Below are 25,738 nucleotides of genomic sequence, written 5' to 3' on the forward strand. Positions count from 1 at the left end.
CCCGGGCCGACGTTCTTCCGTTATAGGAAGGCACCAGCAAGAACAGATACCTCAAATGAGATGCACTAGAAGGCGCAGATCTGGAATAATGTGAATGGTGTCTGTTTGCGATCAGTTATTCAAAGTCCAGGTGTTCTCTTGTCTGCCGCTGTTCCGAGGTAGTAACCGTTCCTGATCTAGCGGCCCCTGAAGCTTTGGCCCCGAACCGACTTGACCGCCTTCACTCCGACTCCCTCCAATGCTGGCGGGGAGATAGCAGGACGCCCGCCATGATGGCTTCAGACGATGGAGCCAGTCCTCGTAAGAGGCGGCGGACTGGCCTTTCAGGATCTGAGCCCTATGTGCTGAGATTACTTTTCGAGAACGTACCGCTAGCTACAGAGGATAGCTCGGACGTTTACATCACCTGCGTCGAGTACTGGGGTGAGCTATACCTGCCTGGCTGTATAACAAGAGGTCATTGCTAACATGATGAATACCAGAGGAGAATCTCTACATTGGTACCTCTGCCGCAGAAGTATTGCATTTTGTCTGCCTTCCAGCAGCTTCCGACGAATCGAACGAACCGACCTTTATACTGGCATCGCGATTATCCATCCCATTCCAGACCGTACCCTCGGATGCCGACCAGAAAGGAGTGCAGCAAATTGTTATTCTATCCTCGGTGAATAAAGCGTGCATACTTTGCAATGCCACGGTCACTTTCTACATGCTCCCGGAGCTCAGCCCGGCGTTCGGGAACACGAGGGTCAACCATTGCAGCTGGATTGGGGGCTTGGATCTTAACCGAGATCCTGAAGCTGATGAGAATCCGGTGGTGATGCTTGCAGTGCAAAGCACAATCATGCTAGTTCAGATTGGGGAGGAGGCACGCCGCATTAAGAAAATCGGGTTTCCCGGCTGCCTCGTTGCTGCACGTCGAGGCACAATTGCCTGTGCAGCTGACATGCACTCATACTCGCTCCTGGAGGTAGAACATCAGCAGAAGATCCCGCTATTTCCAATATCTTCTTCCAGCGAAGTGTTTGAGTCCGGTCAAGTGGAGAATCTCACGCCGGCCCCGCAGACCCCTTTGAAACGGTCGCCTTCCTCATCCTACCCAAGCTCCTCTCCTAGTGATACTCACACACATGAGAGAAGCAGCAGTTTGAATGCTTTTGTGGGAATGCTACAACCACAAGGGCAGCCGCCGCGTCATGAGAGGTCACCCTCGGGAACGCCAGATCCATTCACGTCCACGGGTACCCCTCGGAGATCAAGCTCAGAAGAGCGAGAAGAAGACGGCTCTCAACAGAAATCCTCGGACAGACCTTCTGAAGATCCGCGGCCTACTGCTTCTGAAAGCCTGAAGCCGCTGCCGCCTTTGCCAAAAAGGGTGAAGCCTCATGTCGTCTCTCCTACCCCTTCTGAATTTCTACTAGTAACTGGAACCGAGGAATCAGAGCCGGGGGTAGGAATGTTCGTAGACATGGACGGCGAGGTTGTCAGGGGAACTATCAATTTCCAGCGATATCCAAAGGCAGTCGTCGTGGATGCTGGCGAAGATGATCAATCCCTTCAGCCAACTGAAGAAGGCAAAGAAGAGGTTGTCCTTGCTGTTATCGAGCTCGGTGACGATGAAGAGCCGAGGAACCGATTAGAGATACAACGGTGGGACGATGATCCCGCGGAAATTGAGCGACACAGGAGATGGTTAGAAATCCCTTCACCCAGAGAGGGACAGCGAGCGCGAGTTGGATTGCGGCATACCGTGAGCCCCAGTCATATTGAGCTTGATGATATTGGAAAACTTCTACAAATGGTCCGCCTCAAGACCTTTTCATTATCTCCGCATGTACCCACGGCGGACCCCAGAACACAGGCGTCTATCGAGCAGCTGCAGAAGGAAAAAGAACTTTTTGAGTCTCAGGAGTTGACCGACTCAGAGGCATCCAAGAAAGGAGAATGGGAAGCCCAACGGAATGCTGAAGAAGCGAAATTCGCAACTGGATTGGGCAAACTCCAAAGCAGTCTTATCCTATGGTCAGGCTCCCAGATATGGCGACTCCTCAAGAATCCCCTGGTCGTTCAGCTTGAAGATATTCTGCAGAGGGCGCAACAAACTGACAACAGTGGACACACAATTCTCCAGAGAGAGGCTATCACGGATTTGATGTTGTCAATACAGGATATTGAGCCCAAGAATGAGGCCGAGTTTATCGGACTGGGCTATGTGAAACAAAAAGCCAGTCTTCTGCTGTACGGAGATCTACTCTCTATGCAGTCAGATCAGTGGGAAGACTCTGTCATTAAGACTACCGAAAGAGCGCTCTTGGAGGGCAGTCTCGATCCTAGGTTGGCTCTGTTGTTTATCCCTCTACTTCGATGCGAGGTCTTACAGGGCCCTCAGGGAATATGGATTCATGCTGGGTTGGCAGCTGCGGCAGAAAAGTACATCGAGCGAGTCGAAAACACAAGCAGCGAAGCGTCTGGGCCATCCACTATCCACAGCTCCGTCCTCAATATGGTGAAGCGGTTCCTCTTTTCCTGGCAACAAAAGAGAGGGTACGGTAGCATCACCGATGAAATCCATGTCTTGGATAGCACAGATGCTGCACTTCTGCATCTGCTTCTGGAACAAGATGCCCATTTGAAGCCAGAACAGCGGGCGATGTCATCCACTCGCACCGAGTTAAATCGACTGGTCGACACTTGGAAGGGAAACTTCGACCGGGCCGTGTTGCTCTTGGAACAGTACAAGAGGCTATATATACTGAGTCGACTGTATCAAAGCCAGAAGATGTCTCGCAATGTGCTCAAGACTTGGCGAAGGATCATTGATGGAGAATCCGACGCTGGCGGTGAGGTCAATGCTCTTGGCATCGAAGCACAGATGCGCAAGTATTTGGTGAAGATCAAGGACTCCCAGTTGGTTGAGGAGTATGGGTCCTGGCTTGCTGGACGCAACCCTGAGCTGGGTATTCAGGTATTTGCAGACAACTCCAGTCGAGTCAGGCTGGAGCCGGCGGATGTTGTTGCTTTGCTCAAGGAGCGCGCCCCAAATGCTGTCCAAGTTTACTTGGAGCATTTGGTCTTTGCTAAGCATGTGAGTCAACCTTAAGCTTCTTGATGAATCACTGCTAACTGGTTATAGTACACCCAATACGCCGATGATCTCATTTCGTACTACCTGGATGAGGTGCTTTCAGTGCTTCAGTCGAATTCTGCCGCGCGAGCATCGCTCTCTGAGTCCTATTCGACCTATCGGGCCCTGCAGCCTCCCAAGCCGACATATTTGAACTTCATTACTGAAAACACCCCCGATGAGCCCTGGTGGCAGTCTCGACTTCGCCTATTACAGCTGCTGAGCGGCACCTCTGGCACTCACTTCTCTTCAACACCACTACCCTCGGGCATCACTTATTCGATTCCCAACGTGCTGGCACGCATCGAGCCGTTCCAGGATGACCTCGTCTCAGAAAGCATCATACTAGATGGCCTACAGGGCCACCATAGTGCTGCTCTGCGACTTCTGACCCACGGACTGGGCGACTATGATTCCGCAATCAGATACTGTCTCTTCGGTGGTCCGCGGAGCACAGCCTCCTCTGCTGGGGCCCAACCGGAGCTTGCCGACCATGACCTGCAGTCCACACTCTTCCGCCACCTTCTTGATGAATTTCTGCATATCCAAGACCTATCAGAACGTATTGAGCGCACCAGTGACCTTCTCGCCCGTTTCGCGGCTTGGTTCGACGTTCGTGAAGTTCTCGATCTTGTGCCTGAGGACTGGAGCGTCGATATACTGGGCGGCTTCTTTGTCCATGTTTTTCGCAGCCTTGTGTCTCAAACGCGAGAAGTACGCATTGAACGCGCTCTCAGCGCGGGTCTTAGCCTGCGCATCGGTGTCGATTATAACGATACCATGGAGAAAGCTGGGCCTTGGTTAGAAGATGCAGAAGGTGTGCACCGTTTGAAAGATGGAGGATCTAAGCCGCTTCCATCGACGCAAACCGATGGGGCTACGGATGGCGGTGATGACGATTTTGGAGATGTGGTGGATGCTCCCACGTCTGGGCATGAGATCCCTTAGACTTCTTTTCTCTCGTGGATCTGCCCAGTTAGGTGCATTATATGGTGGATGTACAGCTTGTCGACTTGTTTGCTTTAGCATCTATGATACCTGGCAATGTTACGAGGGAAACTGACTTTCGGACCACAATGGGCTTCTGTCCTTTCCTATATCCCAACGAGTTTGCCAGGCCTGATGACTTTGCAGTAAATCTCGACCACATACGAACAATCATCGACCGGCAGAATTGGCTCCGAAGAGTCTGAGAAGAGCAAGAGCACATGGACAATGACATGCTCAACATTGTCCATTCGCGTTCTGTTGGCTCCAGAGGAGTATGATAGCAAGCTTACAAAAAGTAAGTCCGACGTCTCAATTCGATTGTTGCGCACTCTTCCATTTACGGAGCAAGTAACCAGTCAACCTATTCAGATTAGCCGGGTCAATAGATACTCAAGGCCAGGGTAATCGCCCACCTCAGATGCAGCATTGAGGGAAGCGCGTATCGGAAAAGCGGAGTATATCCACGAATAGCCTCTCTGTGAAGCCAGCCTTCTTCATAGCATCTACGCACTGCTTCACTCTCCCACTCCAAATAACTGTCTGTAGCGGCCTTCTGCATGACCATAGCCATCTCGGGGGTAAGCTTCGATGGATCCACACAACAACTTCCAAGGATCGTCGTGGCAAGAAATCCGAACGCATTGTCTTCGTCCTCCAGAATCTTCACGATATCGTAAAGGTCGATCTGGTCCATGTTTTTCTTTCGACCGTAGACCTGCAAGAAACACAGCTGTTATAAGAAATGCCAGCAGAATGGGCGAGACGCACCTCTCCAATCAGCAGGAGTAAAGCGGTGACCGCCCCTGGATGTCTGTTTGTGATGCTGGATATGAAGGCTCTAACATCGCAGTCATACGGAATATCGCGATACACGAGAAAATAATGAACCACCGAAGAACTTTCCTCGCTGTCAAAGAAAGTCGGCATTTTTGGTGTTGGTATCCGACTCGGGGAACCGATTGATACCTCCTGCTTGATCTCATCACGGGCCGACGATCTGGGTTCGATGAGTGCTTCTGGCCCGGACATTTGATTGCCATATCGGGAGAAAATGCAGACTTTGGCCCCGGCGGGAAATGAGGGGTCTTCATGCTGAATTCTCAGGAAAGCGTTCCAGAGCTCAGTATCCTGGAATGAATGATGGGCCTCGTCGAGAATAAAGACGATGTCTTGTTCTGAAATGAGATCCCTCGAGATGAATGTGTAGCCCTTCGAGACAGCGTGGCGAACGAGAACATCTAGATACGAGCTCTCGTGGGGCTGTGTGTCGGTCCAGTCGTTCAAGAAGACCACCGGGACGCTTGCTTCCTCATAATGCTTGTAAAGCTGGAGAGCGAGGATTGTCTTCCCAGATGCCCGGCAGCCTCGTATATGAGCCACTCGGTTCTCCTCCAGAATACCAGCCAAATCGGGGACGGTCACGTTGCGCTTGAGAATTGGCGAGGTTTCTGCGAGAGTCAAGGATAGTAATACCGCTATCTTCCAGAGGACGCAAGATTCTCATACCTAATAGTGAGAGAAGGGCTGGCGAGGGAGTCCCTGGACTTGTCGGTGCTGTAGGTGCCGTAGAGAGACGAGCCAAGAATCCAGTGAGCACATCCATTTTGCAGTCTTTGATCACGGTATTCAGTAGAAGATTGAGAGAACGAAAGGGAAGTAACTAGTCTTTTCGTGATGAGCTCAATGTGACGCGCTGAGAAGGGATAGCGTGGCCGGCACGCCTACCAGCTACGCTCAGACATCGCCAGGATGATCGATCTCATGCTCGGCAGTCAAGTATTGAGGAATGGGGAGAAGTTGCACTCGCGTCTTTTATGGCATTTCTCGCTGATCTACAGGAACTACCGCATTGCCCGCCAAGCTGAAATTCGAAGCGGCTCGCATCCTAGTTTGGAACTGTTGGTTCATTTGACTTGCCTCTTAGGGAAGGTACCAAAGTCAATATAGGTGATAGCCCAGGAGAAACAAGGGAACAAATGACCCAACACCGGGCGGGCCTGATCATGCAATAAATTTTGGGGCGAGGAAACCAAAGAACAAAGAAAGCATTGCGTTGCATTCATTCCCTTCGTTAGCCTTCTGACGGGTGTCATTTCAGGGTCTATCAATTTCTGCCGCGCTGCCCGGGGGCGTGGCGCCTAGCTTGGCCCAGCGCCGCCCTCGGGCTCCTCATGCGAGGCTGCAGCGCGAGTTGAACTCATTGCTTCGTACAGAACCGGGACCGGGCGCTTACTCCTCGGGCTGCACGAAAGGATTGGCGATCTCTTCGCTGCCGTCGGCAGGCGAGATGAGCACGATGAGCGTGCCGCGCGCGACGATCAGGCCCAGGGAACGAGTAGTCTGGTTGCCCTCGTCATCTGGAGTACAACGTTAGTTTTTGGGGGGACCCATCACAGATGATTCAAGATAAGAAAAAAAAAGCGCCTTACCGCGCATGGACTCCTTGACGTCGTCGAGGACGAGGTTCATGAGCTGATCATAGCCCTTGAGGGTTCCAGTGACTAGAGTGGAGTGAGCGAGATCGAACTATGACGGAGTGGTGGATGGAAGGAATAGGAAAAAGAAACTCACCTTCGCGACCGCCATTGAACTTGACCTGGACCTCCTTATCCATGTACTTGTTCAGGTCGAGGATGTTTTCTTTCTTGGGCTTCTCCTGCGCACTGCCACCACCGCCACTTTTCTGCTGGGGCTGGCGACCACCGCGACCACGGCCGCCTCGGAACGAGCCTCGTTCGGACATGGATGGAGCGGTGAAGGGGGGGGAGAGAGAGGGAGGAAAAGAAAACTAAACCCAGAAGGGAGGGCGCGCCGGGCAAGAAAGGGGTGGAAGTGGAAAGAGTCGTACGGGGAAGTACGTTGAGATACCAGGCGCAGTGCGATGTATGAGGGATTTTTGGTAGTAAGGGAGGTGGGAGTTGTTGGTGGTAGTCTGCAGTCGAGGTTAACGGTACGGCGTGAGTACCGAGTCGCTGCAAAAAAAAAAGTGCAAACGCCCGCCTGAATCCCGCCGGTATTGTCATGCCGTCACAGTACCGTCCGGGCGGAGAGGATATACGATTAGCCTATCCGTCCAGGCGTTGGAAGCACACCAGGCTGCAGCTCCAGGCATCCACGATACCATGATAAAGTCACCTCCACCAAGGCTTGTTTTGTGGCGATCGCCCCATTTCTCGCGACTAAGGCTGATTTAGAGACGAAATGAGAGCACTTAATTGGTGATGTGACTATACTAGATCGTAACTCATGAAGTAGTGACTCCCGAGATGCGGATAATGGCGCAGTTCCAACAGGGAACAGAGCCCGGGCGGAGCAGCCGGAGACCCGGTTGGGCCCAGCGGAGAGCGGACTCCGCCGTGTACGGAGGGCGTACAGTACCGCGACGGACGCTCGGGGGGCTATCAGGTACTGGTCACTGGGCCCGGGTGTCGCGCAATCGAAGCACTTTCCCTCGCTTCCTCTCGGGGACTCTCCCTCCCTCCTTCCCTCTCGCTGCGCTCTCCCCTCTTCACTCTTCAACCCTCTTCATGGGCGCTTGGCTAAGGTTCCAACACCAGCCTTGTCCTTCAGCGGTTAGACCCGCGCCTTCTGTGCTCCGCCCTCGGCCCTGACTCCGCTGCACTCCTGGCTGTAGTCGTCTCTGACCCTTTTTTTCACTCTTTTTTCTCGCCGTCGGGCACAACTCCTGGGTTCCATACTATACGCAATCTCTATACTGTCGCGTCGCCTTAGTGCTTCGCTCGGCCAATTCCACCATGGAATCCCGCACGACCACCGCGGAGCCGTCGAACAAACGGCCCCGGTCCCCTGCGGCCGATCCTCCCCAGCAATCCAAAGTCCCCAAGGTGCACTCGAGCCACCTGCAGATCAACTATCTCGCGCGCCAGTACCCGGATAACCTGCCCCTCGTCTCCGCAGAGGACACCATGCCCGCTATCATCCATCTGATCGGGGAATATGACGGAGTGCTACATCGTCACGAGAGTATTGCTGGTAATCTCGGCGCATGTCCGCTAGGCCCCATCTTGATCAAGCGCTTTGAGCGTCTGTTCGATGGACCCCCGCGAGTTCTCAAGTCGCATGGCAAGGACGGACCCACGGTGACCTGGCTGGACGTGGTCGAATTCGCCAAGAACAAGCCGGAGCAGTTCAACCTGGAGATGTCGCGCAACGGCGTGCGGGTCTGTCAGTTCTATACTAAGCAGTGCCGGGTGGAGATCAGCGAGGAGGATTTCGTGCTGGTCGCGTCGGGGATGCCCCAGAAGATGATCCCCCCACAGCCGATTATCGAGGACGAAGAAAAGGAACTGGGCGCGCTGGAGATTTTGGAAAAGAACCTGCAGCAGATCATCCAGGTGGCGGACCAAGGTGAGCTTACAAGCAAGCCTCATGTTTCTGGATGTTCGATCGAAAATCACTCATTCGTTGTGCATAGTGTCTGCCCGAGCTCGCCAACTCAGTTACCGCCTCAAAAATCGCCGCACCGCGATTGTGAGCCGACGAGAGAACGATGCGTCATTACAATCGCGCAGTGCTGGCGAGGCCTTGCGCGAGGCTAATGGCCATGGATCCACCAATGGCCACTCCGCTCAGGCCTCGCCTGCTGGTTTCGTCGCCGTCAACGCAGCCCGGGTTGAGGCCGAGGCCTCGGACGACAACACGCTATCATCACCGTTCATGTTCTCCCACTCCAACACCGATAATGTCACGATCATCAACGGAACTTCGATCAAGGGCGCCTCGCCCACCACGCGGGCCGAATTGATGAAAAAGTTCTTTACAACGGCCGATCGCCAGGCGCGCGGCTATGACGATGTAACGGGCTCTATCAACCCGCAGCCCCGACCTCGGCCCCGAGTATCTGATCCAGCCGAGTACAGTCTCTACAACAGTGCTTCGACACCAGTGGCGATCCCCAGCACACCTTCATCGCTACTTCCGCCACCAAAAACAACTCCCCAGGAGAAGGACGATGGAGGCCCGTTCAAGCTTGAGATGGTCGCGCGCATGGAGGAGCTGCAGCGCGGCGAGCGCGTCATGCCACCCTGTGACCGGTGCCGTCGGCTTCACATGGATTGCCTGAAGAACCTGACGGCGTGCATGGGTTGCACGAAGAAGCATGCAAAATGTTCCTGGCGAGACGTCAAGGAGGATGAACTGCGAGCAGTATGGCCGCAACCCTTGTCGCGCGAGCGCTTGGAGGCTGGGCGCGCTCAAACTCTGCCTCCTCAAGGTCTGGTGCCCTCTCCGGGAATCCCGACCTCGGCTGAGCGTCACAATCCTCCAGAGACATCGAACAGCCCCCATTATCTGCAGCATAGCCGACGCGATTCGGCACCTGGAGCCCCTCACATTGGGCCAGGCTCCGGAGCCTCCATGAGCCTTCCCCCGTCAGTACATTCCTCTCGGCGCGCCATGAGCGAGACGGAAGGCCGTGGTCTGGCATATGAAGAGCGTCCTTCGCGACACGCTGAGGACGAGGACCCTGATGCCAACCAGCGTCTGATGCAGGCCATTCTGGACACGGTGGATCACCATGCACGCGTTGCAGCTGCGGTACAGGAGAAGGAGCGCGGTGCGGAACGCACAACTGAGCGCACCGAGCGTGCCGAGCGCGCCGGGGACAGTACCAGCGACCGCGACTCGGACCGAGACCGCGAGCGTGACCGACGGATGGTGCAAGCCTAGGCTGAGGGTGACTGTTTTTTGTATATTTCTCTTTTCTATGTCTTGTCCTATAGTTGCGAGCGCTGGCGAAACTGGTGGGCTGTGGGGTTCTGAGCGTATATATCATCATTATGTATATCCATGGCCGTCTGATACATTTGGGTGACCGGTGTCTATTTTGCTTTCTATTGTGATTCTCGAGCTTGGAATGTCATTTATACGTTGTCCTGGCGTTCAGCGTAACTTACTAGTTAGTTGTGCATCTAGAGGTTTCTACCAAGGTTTTTACCCCGGATCGCCCCGCAGCGCCACGGATATACGGATCCGCGCATCCTGATCTCTTTGCTGTGAGGGCTGAATCAGAATTCCACCATCGGGCATCCCGGATATATGTCTCTATGGATGTACTGTTGCCCCACCGATCTTATTTTAGACCATGTTGACCAATGCAAGAGGGATCTTTCCCATGTAGGGACAAGCCAGGTATTCAACTAGATGTTGTGATCTAGATAGATTGAGTGCTCGCTCCATCGGGATCGGCCCAAGCCCGATAGGCGTCTATCAAGAGCTCTTTAGGGCACTTCTCGCCGCGGGGGAATTCCGGGGTGATCGCTAAATTCTATTCCCGCTGCGCTGTGTGGGCGGGGACGCCCTGCGGGGAGTTGCAAATCTCCAGAGCTCCGCTGGTTGCAGCTGCACGCGATTCTCATCATCCCCACTCCCGTCGGATTTGCCGGGGAGTAAGTCGGGCCATAACTGCTCGCGATATAAATATATCCCGGATGCTTTGCGGCAGGTGGTGTTTCTCCTCTTCCTCCTCCCCTCGATCCTCACCTCTCCCCACCTCCAATCTGCCTACACTACTCTCGTCACCATGGATCCCTCGCAGGTCAAGATCCCGCCCATGAAAGACCTTACCGTGGACAACATCACGGAGAACGTGATCACCATCAACTCGCTATGTGAGGACCAGCGCATGAAGTACGTCCTCGAGCGCCTGGTTACCCACCTGCACGACTTTGCCCGCGAAACCCGCCTGAGCAGCGATGAGTGGATGACCGGCCTGCGCTTCCTGACCGAAGTCGGCCAGATCTGTACGGACGTCCGCCAGGAGTTCATCCTGCTGTCCGACGTGCTGGGCCTGTCCATCCTCGTCGACGCCATCGACCACCCCAAGCCGGCTGGCTCGACCGAGGGTACCGTCCTAGGCCCCTTCCACACCCACGACGCGGAGGAAATGCCCGCTGGGGACCCCATCTCGCACGACCCCAAGGGTGAACCGCTACTAGTCGTGTGCACGCTACGCGATACCGAGGGCCGGCCCATCGACGACGTCAAGATCGATATCTGGGAGACCGACTCGACGGGCCACTACGATGTGCAGTATGCTGGGCGGGACGGCCCAGATGGGCGGTGCATCATGCGCTCGGATAAGAATGGCCTCTTCTGGTTCAAGGCAATCACGCCCGTGCCCTACCCGATCCCTCACGACGGGCCCGTGGGCAAGCTGCTGAAGAAGCTGCACCGGCACCCGTTCCGGCCGTCACACATGCACTTTATGTTCGAGAAGGAGGGATACGACCACCTGATTACGTATGGCTGCCATCTCACACCCCGATCTGTTTGTGATTTGTTGATTAAACGACATTTGGCGGATACATTATTGCTAACGGCCCCAGCGCTCTATACCTCCGCAACGACCCCTACGAAACCTCCGACGCTGTTTTCGGCGTCAAGGACTCACTCACCGTGGACATCGGCAAGGCCGACCCCGAAATCGCGCAGAAATACGGCGTGCCCGAGGGCCATGCCCTGCTCACGTACGACTTCGTGCTCGTATCCGACACCGAGACGGGCGAGCTGCGCGCGAAGAACTCCAAGACCGCACTCGACAAGCTAGGCCGCAAAGTGAAGATTGTTAATGGGCTGCCGGTGCCGGACTTGGACTGAACTGCCACCCACGACGGGATATAAGCGATGATTTAACGGAAATGTGAATATATGGACGATATTCTTGGTGCTGGACTTGAAAACGAACAAATCAGCCTGGACGAACTTGGCGATGAAGTGAAATGACCCGGAACTTTCTTCTTTTCCTAATTATTTCTTCAGATACCTTGAATGAGAAGACTACAATGATATACCATGCAATCAACGCAGGACCCGTTTAATGACGACGCGAGGCTTTTAACTGGGCATGTGAGCCGTCTGGGAAGAATCCGATGCATCACACGTCTCACCCGCCTGGGTATTCCCTCCAAGTCTGTGTCGCCTCCAGGCCGCGGAACAAGACCGGAAAAGCCCTGGAATTAAATCAGCGACGAGGAGGTGATTGGCGGTCTGCATCGCGATTGGGTCTTGTTTTGCTTAAGCTGTGCTCTGTACGACGGGGTGGAACCTAATCGTCTAGTCCCGTGTTGAATAGACCTCATAACAGTGTAGAGCGATTCGTCGCATGCCGGAGAACAAACATCCTGCGTATTCAGTGAAACCGTTGGATGAAACGGGCATATTAAGCATGAATCACGGAATCAAGCGCTATATATGCGGCTGCCATTCTAGGAATTGTTCTCGGAGCTATTGAGCTGTTTCTTGAGCTTTTTTTTCTTCTTAACTTGCTCCAGGCAAGCACCTACCACCATGCGGTTTTTTTGCAGCTCTTTTACCAGTGACCGCTTTTTTATGCTCTGCCCTGGTCATTCCAGACCAGGGGGTGCTGTCTGAGAGTTTCTGGGATGTCGATAAGCAGGAATATTCAGGGCTGGCGGTTGACGATCATGCGAGTCAGACCGAGACTGTTCTTGAATCGTGGCGGGAGGTGGTTGCCACACTGACGAGAAGTGGTTATGAATCTGCAACGGGGTTGGGCTTGGCTCTTGTAGATCTTGACAGGGACTCTGGCTGGAGAGCTGGGAACTACCATGAAGATGATGACGATGACAGTGATGATCATGACGATGACCAAAACAGCGATGAGCCTCCTCATCGACTTAGTATTCCTCCCCATCCAATCCTCCAACCTCCAAAGCCGTGTTTATGGCCGATTGTCTGTCCAGCCAACCATACAATATGGGAGCTGATCAGCAAAAGCGACACAACCAGGCGACTGGCCGACCTTCTCGCGAAGAAGACCGACCTGGTCGACCTCCTCAGCAGCACCGACGGTAGCTACACCGTCTTCGCACCGACGAACAGTGCCATAGAGCACCTTCTCGGACAAGGGCTTTCATCTGAATCCATATCCCGCATCTTAGACTACCACGTCGTGCCAGGATCATTCAGCGCAGACTGGCTGAAGCGCCAACGGACCCTACCAACGAGTCTGACCGAGTCAGCTCTGGGCAAGAACCTGGAACAGCGTATCGTGGTAAGCCTGCAGCCGCAAGGGCAAGTCATGTTAGACGGCGTTGCCCAGATTATCGCGGGCGACATCGTGAGTATCGACGACACGAAACAAGGCACCAGATGAGCTTGGCTCACCACTCAACTCACCCAGGTTGCGGGCAACGGCATCCTCTACCAAATCGATACCCCCCTCATGCCACCATCGAACAGGAGTACCATCCTCGCCCTTCTGCCAGCCCGCTTCAGCACCTTCGCCCTCGGTCTGCAACGCACACACCTGGCCAACCAGGTCGGCGTCAAAAAGCGGCACGGTGGGACCAGGTTCGCGCCCACGAATGCGGCGTGGCGACGAATCGGCGTGCGTGCTAATGCGTTTCTTTTCTCGGCACGCGGCGAGAAGTGTCTCCGCTCGCTGCTGTAGTATTACCTCGTTCCGGGACGGACGCTGTACTCGGACACGCTGTATGATGTCCACGGCCAGGTAGAGCCATTTGGGAATCGGACGATGCCGCCATTTGGCGCGGTGCATGTGGAGTTGCCGACGCTGTTGCATGGACAGAAGATTGATATCGACGTTGCGAGGCGGAGGACCGGGTCTGTGGTTTCGGTGAATGGGTTTTATCGGGTGATGGCGCCGGATGTACTGGCGAGTGATGGTGTCGTACATGTTTTGGATCAGGTGTTGATTCCGCCAAAGCAGATTGGTGAAAGGATGCATGGTAGAGTTGAAGAGGAGCTGATGGAAGAGGTGATGAGGGAACTGCTTCCTGGGTGTGAGGAGATGGGGGTTGAGATGCCACGGATGGAGTTGTAGGGAAAGGGGGCACTAATAAAAGGAAGCCTGCTACCTCTATCAGTCCTACACCAGAATTTGCATTGAGTTTCTTCATTCTTTATCTGTCTGAGTGTATTTCCCACGAGATGTGCTGGTACATGATTGGCAGCGCCGTGTTCCAGCAAAACAATAATGTAACAAGACCATGGGCAGACTTTCCAGAAACCCCTGCTGATGAAGCAAGAGATACAGTTCCCCAGATCCGTGTAGACTCTGTTGTATACAAATAGTGGCTAGGGGAGTGTAAAACGCGAAGGCAACCAAGAATCGTCATAATCATAGCCACATTCCCAAAAACATGACGAGGAGAAAGCCGGGGGAGGGAAGATCTTCAATGCAGCCTCCTCGTCGGCTTCATCAGCGCCTGAAAGGAAGACTCCAGCGCTTTCTTTACCTCCTTGTAGCTGACGACAAAGCAACTCTGTTCATCGCGACTGATCAGTGTGATCTTTTCGTCGGAGCCTGCGTCAAGCTTGTTCAAGCACATCAACACGTGACCAAGATCGAGCACCGGGTCGCCTTGAGCATCCACTTGGTGGAAGACGTAATCCCGGAAGATCTTCAAGAAATATCGCTCGCCATTCTCTGACCACTGCCGATCATGTTCATATTCAGGTCGCTCGTTAACAAGGTTCAACTTGGTCATCAGGCGCACAAGACGCCCGTTCTCCAGCTCGCGGCTGAGATCGGACGTGAGTTGGTCGTCTAGATGGAGCGCCGAGTCGAAAGTGGACATTAGCTGGGAGGAAATTCCCGTGATGAAGATATCGATAGTCCGCTCCTGGTCTTTCTGAAGTCCGTTCAACAGCCAGTAGACCGAATTCTTCATTTGTGGGCTGTACGCCCGAGTGAAATGTTCCATTGACTTGGCTGGGTTGTGCATCACGTTGGGCGAGTTGGCACCCAGGTTAACGATCAACTGCCCAAAGTTAACTAGATCCTGGCGTTGGAGTTCCGCAACAGAGCGTTGGGTGTCAAACTGGGCAACATCCAGGATGGCACAGGCGTTGAGGCGGATACGGTTCTTGCCCGTAAGCAGGACTTTACTGGGTTCCAGTATCCTTGCTGCGAGGCCATTGGTGTGGATCGCTTTCAGTGCGTTCGCGATCTGAGTCATGTAGCCCCAGAGAACTTGCTCAGGGATATGGGTGTTGTGACGGCCTTGGAAGCGATTTCCAGCTCCGAGGTGTTGCTCGGCAAGTGTTTTGGAAAGCGGGTGATAATCAGTGACAAATATCAGTGAGCTATCTTGGAAGCTTCGGCTGGTAAACGCATCATGGACGGTCACGACACTCCCACTGCACACGCGCTTCCAGGCCTGGACGGATCGAATGGCCTTCTCATTGGTCAGGCGGAATCCTGCACTTGATCAGTTCGCTGTACGAGATAGCATCTCAGGAAACAAAAATTACCTTCAAGCCGTCGAAGAGCGTAGAAATTGCCGTCTTTGCTCGATTGCGCTTTGTATACCCAGCTAGGATAGCCGAACGTGGTGGCACTCTTCTGGAGGCTCAAATCCAATGGAACTAGGGAGTGAAAGTAGTCGACCTGGGCGGGTAGTTGGGTGTCTGGGTGAACCGTCAATATCAACCAAATCAAAGCCCTTTCTTCGGACGGCATACTGGGCAGAGTTTGTAAAGTAGCTGCAGCTTTCTTCTGCAGCTCTTCACGGAAGTCATTGGGGAGGAAAAGGTCATGTACGTTGCGTTGATAGCCGAGAGTGTTCTGATTGTGGGGCCCGATGGGTGCGTAAAGATGGTATTGGACCTGCACGGTGTGAGTGTTCAAGACACGAGTTACACACCCAGTTTTAACCTACCGGTTGCTGAAAGCCTGTCTGATTCGCGAAGAAGGCAGCACCTCCCAGTGCGGCGGCTGTGTCGTGAGAGTATGGATTGGCCGAGATTGCCCCCACAGCTGGACCAGATAGAGGAGTTGTGGCCGTGACAAACGGGTCGAAGGCAGCCGAAGCGGCGATGGCCCCGTTTCCATTGCCTTGAAGGGGCGCCTGGAAGAACGGATTAGTCGGCTGAAAACCAAGACTTGAACTGCGGTATTTATATCTGCCCGGTTCTATGACGGGATCAAAGTCATCTGCCAGAGCACTCAGACTCCGCGTAGAGCGGTTATGAAAAGATCCCAGCATATTCAGGAGGTTGGTTTGCTTTCTTGGAGGCAATGCGATGATGCATGATCAATTGAGATCAAGACAACTTTGGAACCTTGGGACCAAGTGCGGAGGGGAAGAAACAATGGGGCAGACTGGGCACCCTGAATGGAAGGAGCAATGCCAACAAACTTACCACGTGAGTGCCATCGAAGCCCTGCGGGACAAATTCTTGCACTTCCGCGACGGTCCAGTCGGGGGTACCTGCTTCTTGCCGCAGAGTCGGAGTACTCGTGTTGGAACCTTTGCCAGTCAGCAGGTACTTTTATCCCATCTCGGAGGATATCATACGCGATGAAGCCACTCTGGGTTGAAAAGGGGCGGCGCTCGCAGCCTTCGGAGAGATGGTGGTGGATTTCTTGGGGACAGATGTGCCGTTGCCAGACAGTAGAGACGGGGTGAAGCTAGGCGAGTCCGCATTGAAGCGCTTCTTATTGCTAGAATGAACCATAAGTACGATGGGACCATTCCAGGGAGTCTCGAGGGTCATTTACCTGTCCGACTGATACGCGGCATTGAGCTTGTGCGGGTCGTGGTTGAAGGCACAGCCTGGTGAACGAACTTCGGATCAGATGCGCCTTTCCCATACACCATTACTGGAATACCCGTTACCTTTATCTTCATAGCGACACCGGCCATAGATAGTCACATTGCGACATAATGTATCTTTCGCGTTCTCTATCCCAAACGTTCTTCAGTGAGCAGAATGCATCACGAGGTCGGCATGTAGCTCCGGCGGGCCGCTCTTGTCCGGTCCTCAAAGACAACGTACAGCCCTGGCTACTCGCTCACGCCACTCACCTCGAGTCTTCATTTTCGGCGATCCCGTCGTACGACGGGAATCATCGAGGGGAGGTTTGCCGGAGGACATGGTGGACGGCTGATACCGACGAGACAGGACGGATCAGCGCAGTAGGGTCTCCATTGAATCAGGAGCGAGGACGAAACGATTGAATCGAACGAGAGGGAGCCGCATTCCCTGCGATGCGAGCAGTCTATTCCCACCAACGGTTGTCCGCGCGTTCGGCGATCGACGATAGGCGGGTCAATAGGCAATGGTCGACGGAGGCAGGCCAGGGGGAGCTATCAATAGCAAGATCATGCACCACGCCGATAAGAATATAAGACCCAATGCGGTTCCTCCCACCAGAAATCAGACGAGCGATAGAACCGATGGAGCACGAAGACGCGGGGCGAGGGCGAACTCGAGCGAAGGGGGAGGGCGCACGGACCAGGCGGTCAGGCCCGCGATCGAATCAATCGCGCGGCGTGATTGTATACTTCTCTTGATAGGTATGGGCAACCCTTGAGGGAAGAGAATAGCGTCAAAAGAAAACAGATGTCTCATTTCCCAGACCTCAATCCTTATCCCGCCGCGGCCTTGGCTCTTTGCCCACTACGACGCTGTTCCACTGGTCCTGAGCGACTGGAACCAACTGTACCGATCAGAGATGCTATGCACTTGTCCTTATTCAATCACACTAAACCACGCTCCGATCCCGTGCTGTTTCGGGTTCCAGGGATCAATCCATTGCGAACATGTCATGGCCGATCCCATTCGGTCCTAGTATGTAGTACATCGGAGTATCTTATCTCCATCAACTACGGCACATGATGTAATCACCACATGGCTGGATTGTTTGCAGCGAACGTCAGAAAAAAGAACCTCTCTAAGCTGTGCACTTCACTTCTCGGATCTGATACCCCAGCTTATATACCCTTGTCTCCTGCAACTATTCAGGAGACGCCTGTGGCTGGAGCTCAACGACCAGCACACCAAACCAGGCAGGCGGTATGACTGGCGGTGTGCTGATTCGCCCGCATACATGTCCTCTTCCTGACAGCTCACGGCCTACCACCTATCCGCCACCATGTCCGCTGCGGACCTTGACCTTGACCGTCTCTCTTCCAGTGAGAGGTCCGCTCTAGATACTTATACAACAGTGACAGGCCAAGAGCCAGCAGAGGCCATCCCGCTGCTACGTCGATCACAATGGAACGTTCAGGTCGGTTGCTCAATCTCCCCAAGCTCCGCCCATGTAGCTACTCACCCCCGCACAGATTGCCATCTCGAAATTCTTCGATGGCGAGGGCCCCGACCCAGTTGAGGAGGCTCGATCGGCACTCAATCGACCTCCCCCACCGAGACCAACCCGCCGGACTCAGAACTTAATGACCGACGACATCACCGAACGACTGTCGCCCGTCGCACGTGCAGCAGATCCAGCTCCGCGTGTCGACACCCAGCCCGAAGACCAGCCTGTCTATCGTCCTCCTTTCCTTCTCGCCCTATTGTTCACCCCCTTTAATCTGGTCTATCGACTGCTCTATAGCTCTTTCCGTCTCTTTGGGACCTTGTTCCCCTTCCTTCCCCGGTTATTCAATGTGACCGCAAACCCGGCTCTCCAAGGGGCGCGACGGAACACCACCGGCCGCCGATCCCTCGGCCCCAAGGATACCGCTGCTCGCTTTATCCGCGAGTTTGAGGAGGAGTATGGATCTCACGCGATCCCTTTCTTGGAGAATGGATACAATATGGCATTGGAGAGGGCCCATCGGGATCTGAAGTTCCTGGTTGTTGTTCTGGTCTCGCCCGAGCACGACGACACCAGTGGATGGGTGCGAGATACCCTGTTGGCGTCGGAGGTCGTGGAGTTCTTGAACGACCCGCAAAACAACCTTCTAGTGTGGGGCGGCACCGTTCAAGACTCTGAGGCGTACCAAGTGTCCAACTCGCTGCGCTGTACCAAGTTTCCCTTCGCAGCGGTGATCGTCCACACGCCGAACGTATCATCAACCGCCATGTCGGTGGTCGGTCGGATTGCAGGACCTACCACCTCGTCCGAGTTTGTGAACCGCCTTCGGACCGCCATCACGTCCAACCAGGAACCATTGGAGCGGATTCGGTCAACGCGTGCTGAGCAGCAGGCTTCCCGGAGCTTACGTGAAGAGCAGGACTCGGCTTACGAGCGGTCATTGGCGATCGACCGAGAACGGGCTCGCCAGCGCCGGGAAGCAGAGGCTGCCCGCCAGCGGGAGGAGCAGGCGGCGGCGGACCGCCAAGCCGCGGAGGAGAAGAAGCAGCGGGATCTAGCACAGTGGAAGCTCTGGCGGGCTCAATCGCTTGGCGCCGAGCCTGGGACAGAGCTAAAGGACGCGGTGCGCATTAGCGTGCGGCTCCCGTCTGGAGAACGGATCATGCGCCGATTTGCCCCCGAGGCCGATCTGGAAGAGCTCTATGCGGTCGTGGAATGCTACGAGGTTTTACAAGGTGGAGAAAGACCCACAGACGTCTCCAAGCCGGAAGGGTTCGAACATCAATACGGATTTCGACTTGTGTCGCCTATGCCTCGCGCAGTATATGCTGTAGAGGATGGCGGTACAATCCGCGAAAAGATAGGGCGGGGTGGCAATCTGTTGGTGGAGCCCATCGAGGACGACGATGAAGAGACGGATGGGGAAGAAGATGGCGTGGGAGCGTCATAATTTGTAGATCAGTGTCGTTCACCGTATATGTATGTACCAATGCGACGTCTGTTGTCTACCTCGGATACACCGCATATCGTGAGATCTTGGTTTTTGGGTCTATCATACCTAGGTACCTCGGCACACCTGCAGTAGATGCGGAGCTCATGCTCAGCAGGGGTGATGAGTCAAAGGCATGTTCGTATACATATATAGGAGTGTATGTGTGGACGCAAGCAGCCTCGTTATAATGATCTTTGACGAGTCATCATAATACGAAGCACGATGCGAAGTCAGATACGGGGGATAATAATAGTAATGACCGTGATAAATGAGCGGGAATCCGTATAAGGGTCCAACCATTTCACGACTTATCAGATGCAAGCCAGTTCGGCGTCCATCGAAGATCATCTGCGTTCGTCGCAGACGAATAAGGGCGCTGAGTCATCTTCGGATACGGCGCCTCGGACATCCGAGCAGCCAATCGGGGCCAGCGAAGGCCCATCGCCCGCGCGAGCAGCGTTCCAGATCTCCCGCGTGGGCCTGGGAGTCGGAAGTGCCACTTCCCGGTCCACTTGGTCTTCCAGAACGGCGGATGGCACGTGTTCCGGCGGATATGGAGTCAAGATGCATAGAGTAGTATAGTGCTGGTTTTTGGGTGTGTACCCCGTCCGGGGTATGGTAAGTCCCGAGTCAGTATCGAAGACGAGGGGACCCTGTGAATGCCGTCGACGATAGCGACATCCGCCGAAGAGCTTATGTACTACATACTGTGTATGTGGTTAGTTATGGAATAAGCCCCTATCCATAGGCAGAGGCATCCCAAATGACGCATCGCACGCCCCAGGTATTCCACGCGAACTAGTCCCGATTGCGTTTATGCTGGCGTTCTTGGCAAACGTAACCCTCGCTTCCCCTGGCGCGTTCGTTCGTGAGTCCCCGAAATGATAGTAAATAATGATGTGTTGGTACATAGTTAGTTATCCTGTAGGCATCCACCTGACAGTCTCACGGCGCCCCGGATGCTTATCGCCGAGACCCGTTCTCCGTTTCCCTTTCGGACGCAAAATCTGGATCGTTCCCGGACCCGATTAGTTTAGCACACGCTGACTTTTTCTCGTATCGCGTATTCCATGTATTTAATGTTGGTCGCCTCATTCACATCTGACCCCTGGTCCTTTCACTCTTTCGTTTTTCCTTTATATTTAATAACCACCTTTAATCCAAACGCTAATCTTTAATCTTCGACCTCCGACTCGCCTCACCAGCGCCAATTGATGGTGATTTTCTATCCCTTTTCCCTTCACTACTAGCTTTCTCCCCGACATTCCCCACTTGACTGAAGCTCCCACCCCGGAGGAGACTCACCATGTCGCTCCTGGGGACTCTCAACCCCAATCTCCCCGAGAACGACCAAGCGGTATCGCGCGAGGTCCAGCGCCATGACCCCGCCGGCAGCGTGAGCACCGACGACACTGTCGCCGAGAAAATTGAAAAAGTCCGCAGCGAACAGGACATGGAGGCCGAGGTCACTCGTCTCGCCCGGAAGCTCACCCGCGAGTCGACGCGATATTCCGCCATCGAAGGGGAGAACACCTTCCTCGAGGTCAAAGAGGATTCGACCCTCAATCCGGCAAGTCCCAACTTCAAGGCCCGCAATTGGATGAAGAACCTACTCGCTATCACCTCGCGCGACCCTGAACGATACCCTCAGCGCCAGGCCGGCGTCTCGTTCCACAACCTGAGCGTTCACGGATATGGAAGCCCGACGGATTACCAGAAGGATGTGTTTAACTCCATTCTGCAGATTGGCGCTTTGTTCCGCATGGTGACTGGCACCGGGAAGCAAAAGATTCAAATTCTGCGGGACTTTGATGGTCTCGTCAAGAGCGGAGAGATGCTGGTTGTGCTAGGCCGTCCCGGTAGTGGCTGTTCGACCTTCCTGAAAACCCTGGCGGGGGAGATGAATGGTATTCACAAGGACGACAAGTCCCACATGAATTACCAAGGTATCTCCGACAAGCAGATGAAAAACCAATTCCGCGGTGAAGCCATCTACACCGCTGAAACCGATGTTCACTTCCCCCAGCTGTCGGTGGGCGACACCCTGAAGTTCGCAGCCCTGGCTCGTGCCCCTCGCAACCTTCTGCCGGGCGTCAATCGCGACCAGTATGCTGAGCACATGCGTGACGTCGTCATGGCCATGCTTGGCCTCTCACATACTATCAACACCCGTGTTGGAAACGATTTTGTCCGCGGTGTGTCCGGTGGTGAGCGCAAGCGAGTCAGTATCGCTGAAGCTACTCTGTGCGGTAGCCCTCTCCAGTGTTGGGATAACAGTACCCGTGGTCTGGACAGTGCCAACGCTCTGGAGTTTTGTAAGACTCTGAATCTCATGGCCAAGTACTCCGGTACGACATGTGCGGTCGCCATTTACCAGGCCTCGCAGAGTGCCTATGACGTGTTTGACAAGGTCACGGTGTTGTACGAGGGCCGACAGATTTACTTTGGTCGTACCGACGAGGCGAAGGACTTCTTCACCAACATGGGATTCGAGTGCCCCGAACGTCAAACCACCGCCGATTTCCTCACTTCTCTCACTAGTCCTGCAGAGCGTATCGTGAAGCCTGGCTTCGAGAACGTCGTTCCCCGTACCCCCGACGAGTTCGCCGGTGCTTGGAAGGCCAGCACAGAATACCGCAACTTGATGAGGGAGATCGAGGAATACGATCAGTCCTATCCTCTCGGAGGCGAGTCGTTGCAGAAGTTTATCGACTCCCGTCGGGCCATGCAGGCCAAGAATCAGTAAGGAATCCCGAACCAATTTAAAGTTCAAGATATGCTTACATTGTGTGACAGGCGTGTCCGATCTCCTTACACCATGTCCGTCACGCAACAGATTCACCTCTGCCTTGTCCGTGGATTCCAGCGTCTGAAGGGCGATGCCAGTTTGACATGGTCTCAGCTCATCGGAAACTTCATTATGGCCTTGATTATCGGTTCTGTCTTCTACAACCTCCAAGACACGACTGCTAGCTTCTACTCCCGCGGTGCTCTTCTATTCTTTGCTGTCCTCCTTAATGCGTTCTCCAGTGCCCTCGAAGTGAGTCTAGAAGCGAGTCTCTCTCTATAAAGTCATTTATGCTAACCAAACCCCAGATCTTGACTCTTTACGCGCAACGTCCCATTGTTGAAAAGCAAGCCCGTTATGCCATGTATCATCCCTTCGCCGAGGCTGTTGCTTCGATGCTGTGTGACATGCCTTACAAGCTTACCAACGCCGTGACTTTCAACGTGACACTTTACTTTCTGACGAATCTGCGTCGGACCCCAGGCGCATTTTTCACGTTCCTTCTGTTCTCTATTCTGACCACTTTGACCATGTCCATGATCTTCCGAACCATTGCCGCCTCCTCTCGAACCCTCTCTCAGGCACTGGTACCTGCCGCGATCTTAATCCTGGGTCTAATCATCTACACTGGATTTTGTATCCCAACCCGCAACATGCTGGGCTGGTCTCGGTGGATGAACTACATCGATCCAATTGCCTATGGCTTTGAATCCTTGATGGTCAACGAATTCCATAACCGGAATTTTACGTGTCTCACGGATTCGTTCGTCCCCAAGTACCCTAATGTCGCGCTGGACAACAAGATCTGCTCTAGCAAGGGCGCTCGCGCTGGCTCTGAGTTCGTTTACGGTGACGACTATCTCCACGATGGCTATCAATATTACAACAGCCACAAATGGAGGAACCTGGGAATCATGATTGCATTTATGATTTTTTTCATGGCCACCTATCTTATTGCCACTGAGTACATCTCCGAGTCCAAGTCCAAGGGTGAGGTGTTGCTCTTCCGCCGTGGGCATGCCCCCAAGCATACCGAGGATGATGTGGAGACGAGCCAATCAGTAACCCCCGCCGAGAAGACAGATGAGTCAAGCGGCCAGGATGTTTCCGCGGGTATTCAAAGACAAACTGCTATCTTCCACTGGCAAGATGTGTGCTACGATATCAAGATCAAGAGCGAGGAACGCCGTATTCTGGACCACGTTGACGGCTGGGTCAAACCTGGTACCTGCACGGCTCTGATGGGTGTTTCTGGTGCTGGAAAGACTACTCTGCTTGATGTGCTTGCCACTCGTGTGACCATGGGCGTTGTCTCTGGTGAAATGCTTGTCGACGGTCGTCAGCGTGATCAGTCATTCCAGCGGAAGACCGGCTACGTCCAGCAGCAGGATCTGCACTTGTACACAACCACAGTCCGTGAGGCGCTTCGCTTCAGTGCTGTTCTCCGCCAGCCTGCCCACGTTTCGCACCAGGAAAAGTTGGACTACGTTGAGGAGGTTATTAAGCTCTTGGGAATGGAGGCCTATGCTGATGCTGTTGTTGGTGTCCCTGGAGAGGGTCTCAATGTCGAGCAACGTAAGCGTCTCACCATCGGTGTTGAACTGGCCGCCAAACCTCAACTGCTCCTCTTCCTGGATGAACCCACTTCCGGCCTCGACAGTCAGACTTCCTGGTCCATTCTCGATCTCATTGACACTCTAACCAAACACGGCCAAGCCATTCTCTGCACTATCCACCAGCCCTCGGCTATGCTGTTCCAGCGTTTTGACCGCCTGCTCTTCCTTGCCAGGGGTGGCAAGACTGTTTACTTCGGTGATATCGGCGAGAAGTCATCCACACTTAGTAGCTACTTCGAACGCAACGGTGCCCCTAAGCTGTCACCTGATGCCAACCCGGCTGAATGGATGCTTGAAGTTATTGGTGCTGCCCCAGGGTCTCATTCTGACATCGATTGGCCCGTTGTCTGGCGCGAGAGTCCCGAGCGGAAGGCAGTCTTGGACCACCTGGCTGAACTCAAGTCGACCCTTTCTCAGAAGCCGGTGGAGGAGTCGAGCAACGACCCGTCCAACTACAAGGAATTTGCCGCCCCTTTCACGGTGCAACTTTACGAGTGTTTGGTTCGCGTGTTCAGCCAGTACTGGCGCACTCCGGTCTACATTTACTCCAAGTCTGCTCTCTCGATCCTCACGGCTCTCTATATCGGTTTCTCTTTCTTCCAGGCGCAGAACAGTATCCAGGGTCTCCAGAACCAGATGTTCAGTATTTTCATGCTGATGACCATCTTTGGTAACCTAGTCCAGCAGATCATGCCTCACTTCTGCACCCAGCGCTCTCTGTACGAAGTCCGCGAGCGTCCCTCTAAGACCTACTCCTGGCAGGCGTTCATGACCGCTAACATCCTCGTCGAACTACCATGGAACATGCTCATGTCTTTCTTTATCTTCGTCTGCTGGTACTACCCCATTGGCCTGTACCGGAATGCCGAGGACACGCACACCGTTCACGAGCGTGGGGCGTTGATGTTCCTGCTGATCTTGTCCTTCCTCCTCTTCACCTCGACCTTCGCCCACATGATGATCGCCGGCATTGAGCTCGCCGAGACAGGTGGTAATCTAGCCAACCTGCTCTTCTCGCTCTGCCTGATTTTCTGCGGCGTCCTCGCCACGCCTCAGCAAATGCCCCACTTCTGGATCTTCATGTACCGTCTCTCACCATTCACATATCTCGTGTCGGCGATGTTATCAACCGGTGTCTCCGGCACCGAGGCCACCTGCGAGAACATTGAACTTTTGCATTTCTTCCCGCCCTCCAACGAGACCTGCCAGAGCTACATGCAGCCCTATATCGACCAGTACGGCGGCTATCTTCAGAACACCACTGTCGGCTCCCAGTGCGCTTTTTGCTCCATCAGCAGCACAGATACCTACCTCGGTCAGGTGGGCAGTTACTTCAGTGACGCGTGGCGCAACTTCGGCCTCATGTGGGTGTACATCATCTTCAACATCTGCATGGCCGTCTTCATCTATTGGATCGCCCGCGTGCCCAAGGGCAGTCGCAGCAAGAGCTCGTGATCTGCCTAGTTCTTGGTCTTCCTCTTTCTCACCTTTTTTTTCTGAAAATACTCCCTTTTCACTCCTCGTTGCTTGTTAGATATTTTGATCCCCTTACATATTTTACACCTACTAGAATTTTTTTTATTTTTGGACGCTGCATACCTATGTAGCTATCGTTGCTATTTGCAAACATATCAGAACATTTGCCTGCCTTTTCTGTTTCTACTCTTGGCTGAGACTG

General features: G+C 54.0%; 9 protein-coding genes across 9 annotated transcripts; 6 read left to right on the forward strand and 3 right to left on the reverse strand.

The window, feature by feature from the left end:
- Positions 1-269: 269 nt before the first annotated feature.
- Positions 270-4,072, forward strand: N7459_007387 (uncharacterized protein; the record flags this gene model as incomplete). Its single annotated transcript, XM_056946555.1, has 3 exons — positions 270-423; positions 483-3,085; positions 3,134-4,072. The coding sequence occupies 3 exons, from the start codon at positions 270-272 to the stop codon at positions 4,070-4,072; spliced, it is 3,696 nt and encodes a 1,231-aa protein (XP_056798554.1).
- Positions 4,073-4,423: 351 nt separating this feature from the next.
- On the reverse strand, positions 4,424-5,717 carry N7459_007388 (uncharacterized protein; the record flags this gene model as incomplete). Its single annotated transcript, XM_056946556.1, has 4 exons — positions 4,424-4,475; positions 4,528-4,829; positions 4,883-5,562; positions 5,621-5,717. 4 exons carry the CDS (start codon positions 5,715-5,717, stop codon positions 4,424-4,426), a joined length of 1,131 nt encoding a protein of 376 aa, XP_056798555.1.
- A 626-nt stretch (positions 5,718-6,343) lies between these two features.
- Positions 6,344-6,857, reverse strand: N7459_007389 (U6 snRNA-associated Sm-like protein LSm7; the record flags this gene model as incomplete). Its single annotated transcript, XM_056946557.1, has 3 exons — positions 6,344-6,471; positions 6,544-6,615; positions 6,686-6,857. 3 exons carry the CDS (start codon positions 6,855-6,857, stop codon positions 6,344-6,346), a joined length of 372 nt encoding a protein of 123 aa, XP_056798556.1.
- A 1,012-nt stretch (positions 6,858-7,869) lies between these two features.
- N7459_007390 (Zn(II)2Cys6 transcription factor domain-containing protein) lies at positions 7,870-9,802 on the forward strand (the record flags this gene model as incomplete). The annotated part of the gene is made up of 2 exons (XM_056946558.1): positions 7,870-8,482; positions 8,550-9,802. 2 exons carry the CDS (start codon positions 7,870-7,872, stop codon positions 9,800-9,802), a joined length of 1,866 nt encoding a protein of 621 aa, XP_056798557.1.
- Positions 9,803-10,655: 853 nt separating this feature from the next.
- N7459_007391 (intradiol ring-cleavage dioxygenase) lies at positions 10,656-11,731 on the forward strand (the record flags this gene model as incomplete). Its single annotated transcript, XM_056946559.1, has 2 exons — positions 10,656-11,374; positions 11,461-11,731. 2 exons carry the CDS (start codon positions 10,656-10,658, stop codon positions 11,729-11,731), a joined length of 990 nt encoding a protein of 329 aa, XP_056798558.1.
- A 690-nt stretch (positions 11,732-12,421) lies between these two features.
- N7459_007392 (fasciclin domain-containing protein) lies at positions 12,422-13,940 on the forward strand (the record flags this gene model as incomplete). Its single annotated transcript, XM_056946560.1, is given in 4 exon segments — positions 12,422-12,476; positions 12,487-13,214; positions 13,278-13,484; positions 13,548-13,940. The coding sequence occupies 4 exon segments, from the start codon at positions 12,422-12,424 to the stop codon at positions 13,938-13,940; spliced, it is 1,383 nt and encodes a 460-aa protein (XP_056798559.1).
- Positions 13,941-14,292: 352 nt separating this feature from the next.
- Positions 14,293-16,999, reverse strand: N7459_007393 (PAN-complex poly(A)-binding subunit PAN3; the record flags this gene model as incomplete). The annotated part of the gene is made up of 8 exons (XM_056946561.1): positions 14,293-15,320; positions 15,374-15,529; positions 15,584-15,728; positions 15,781-15,969; positions 16,265-16,371; positions 16,420-16,565; positions 16,623-16,677; positions 16,930-16,999. 8 exons carry the CDS (start codon positions 16,997-16,999, stop codon positions 14,293-14,295), a joined length of 1,896 nt encoding a protein of 631 aa, XP_056798560.1.
- Positions 17,000-17,999: 1,000 nt separating this feature from the next.
- Positions 18,000-19,614, forward strand: N7459_007394 (clathrin-mediated endocytosis regulator UBX3; the record flags this gene model as incomplete). The annotated part of the gene is made up of 2 exons (XM_056946562.1): positions 18,000-18,134; positions 18,190-19,614. 2 exons carry the CDS (start codon positions 18,000-18,002, stop codon positions 19,612-19,614), a joined length of 1,560 nt encoding a protein of 519 aa, XP_056798561.1.
- Positions 19,615-20,962: 1,348 nt separating this feature from the next.
- Positions 20,963-25,515, forward strand: N7459_007395 (pleiotropic drug resistance family ABC transporter; the record flags this gene model as incomplete). Its single annotated transcript, XM_056946563.1, has 3 exons — positions 20,963-22,398; positions 22,453-22,696; positions 22,753-25,515. 3 exons carry the CDS (start codon positions 20,963-20,965, stop codon positions 25,513-25,515), a joined length of 4,443 nt encoding a protein of 1,480 aa, XP_056798562.1.
- Positions 25,516-25,738: the final 223 nt, after the last annotated feature.

This window comes from Penicillium hispanicum (assembly GCF_028827665.1).
Source record: "Penicillium hispanicum strain IBT 35686 chromosome Unknown utg000006l_segment0_segment0, whole genome shotgun sequence".
Lineage (NCBI taxonomy): Eukaryota > Fungi > Ascomycota > Eurotiomycetes > Eurotiales > Aspergillaceae > Penicillium > Penicillium hispanicum.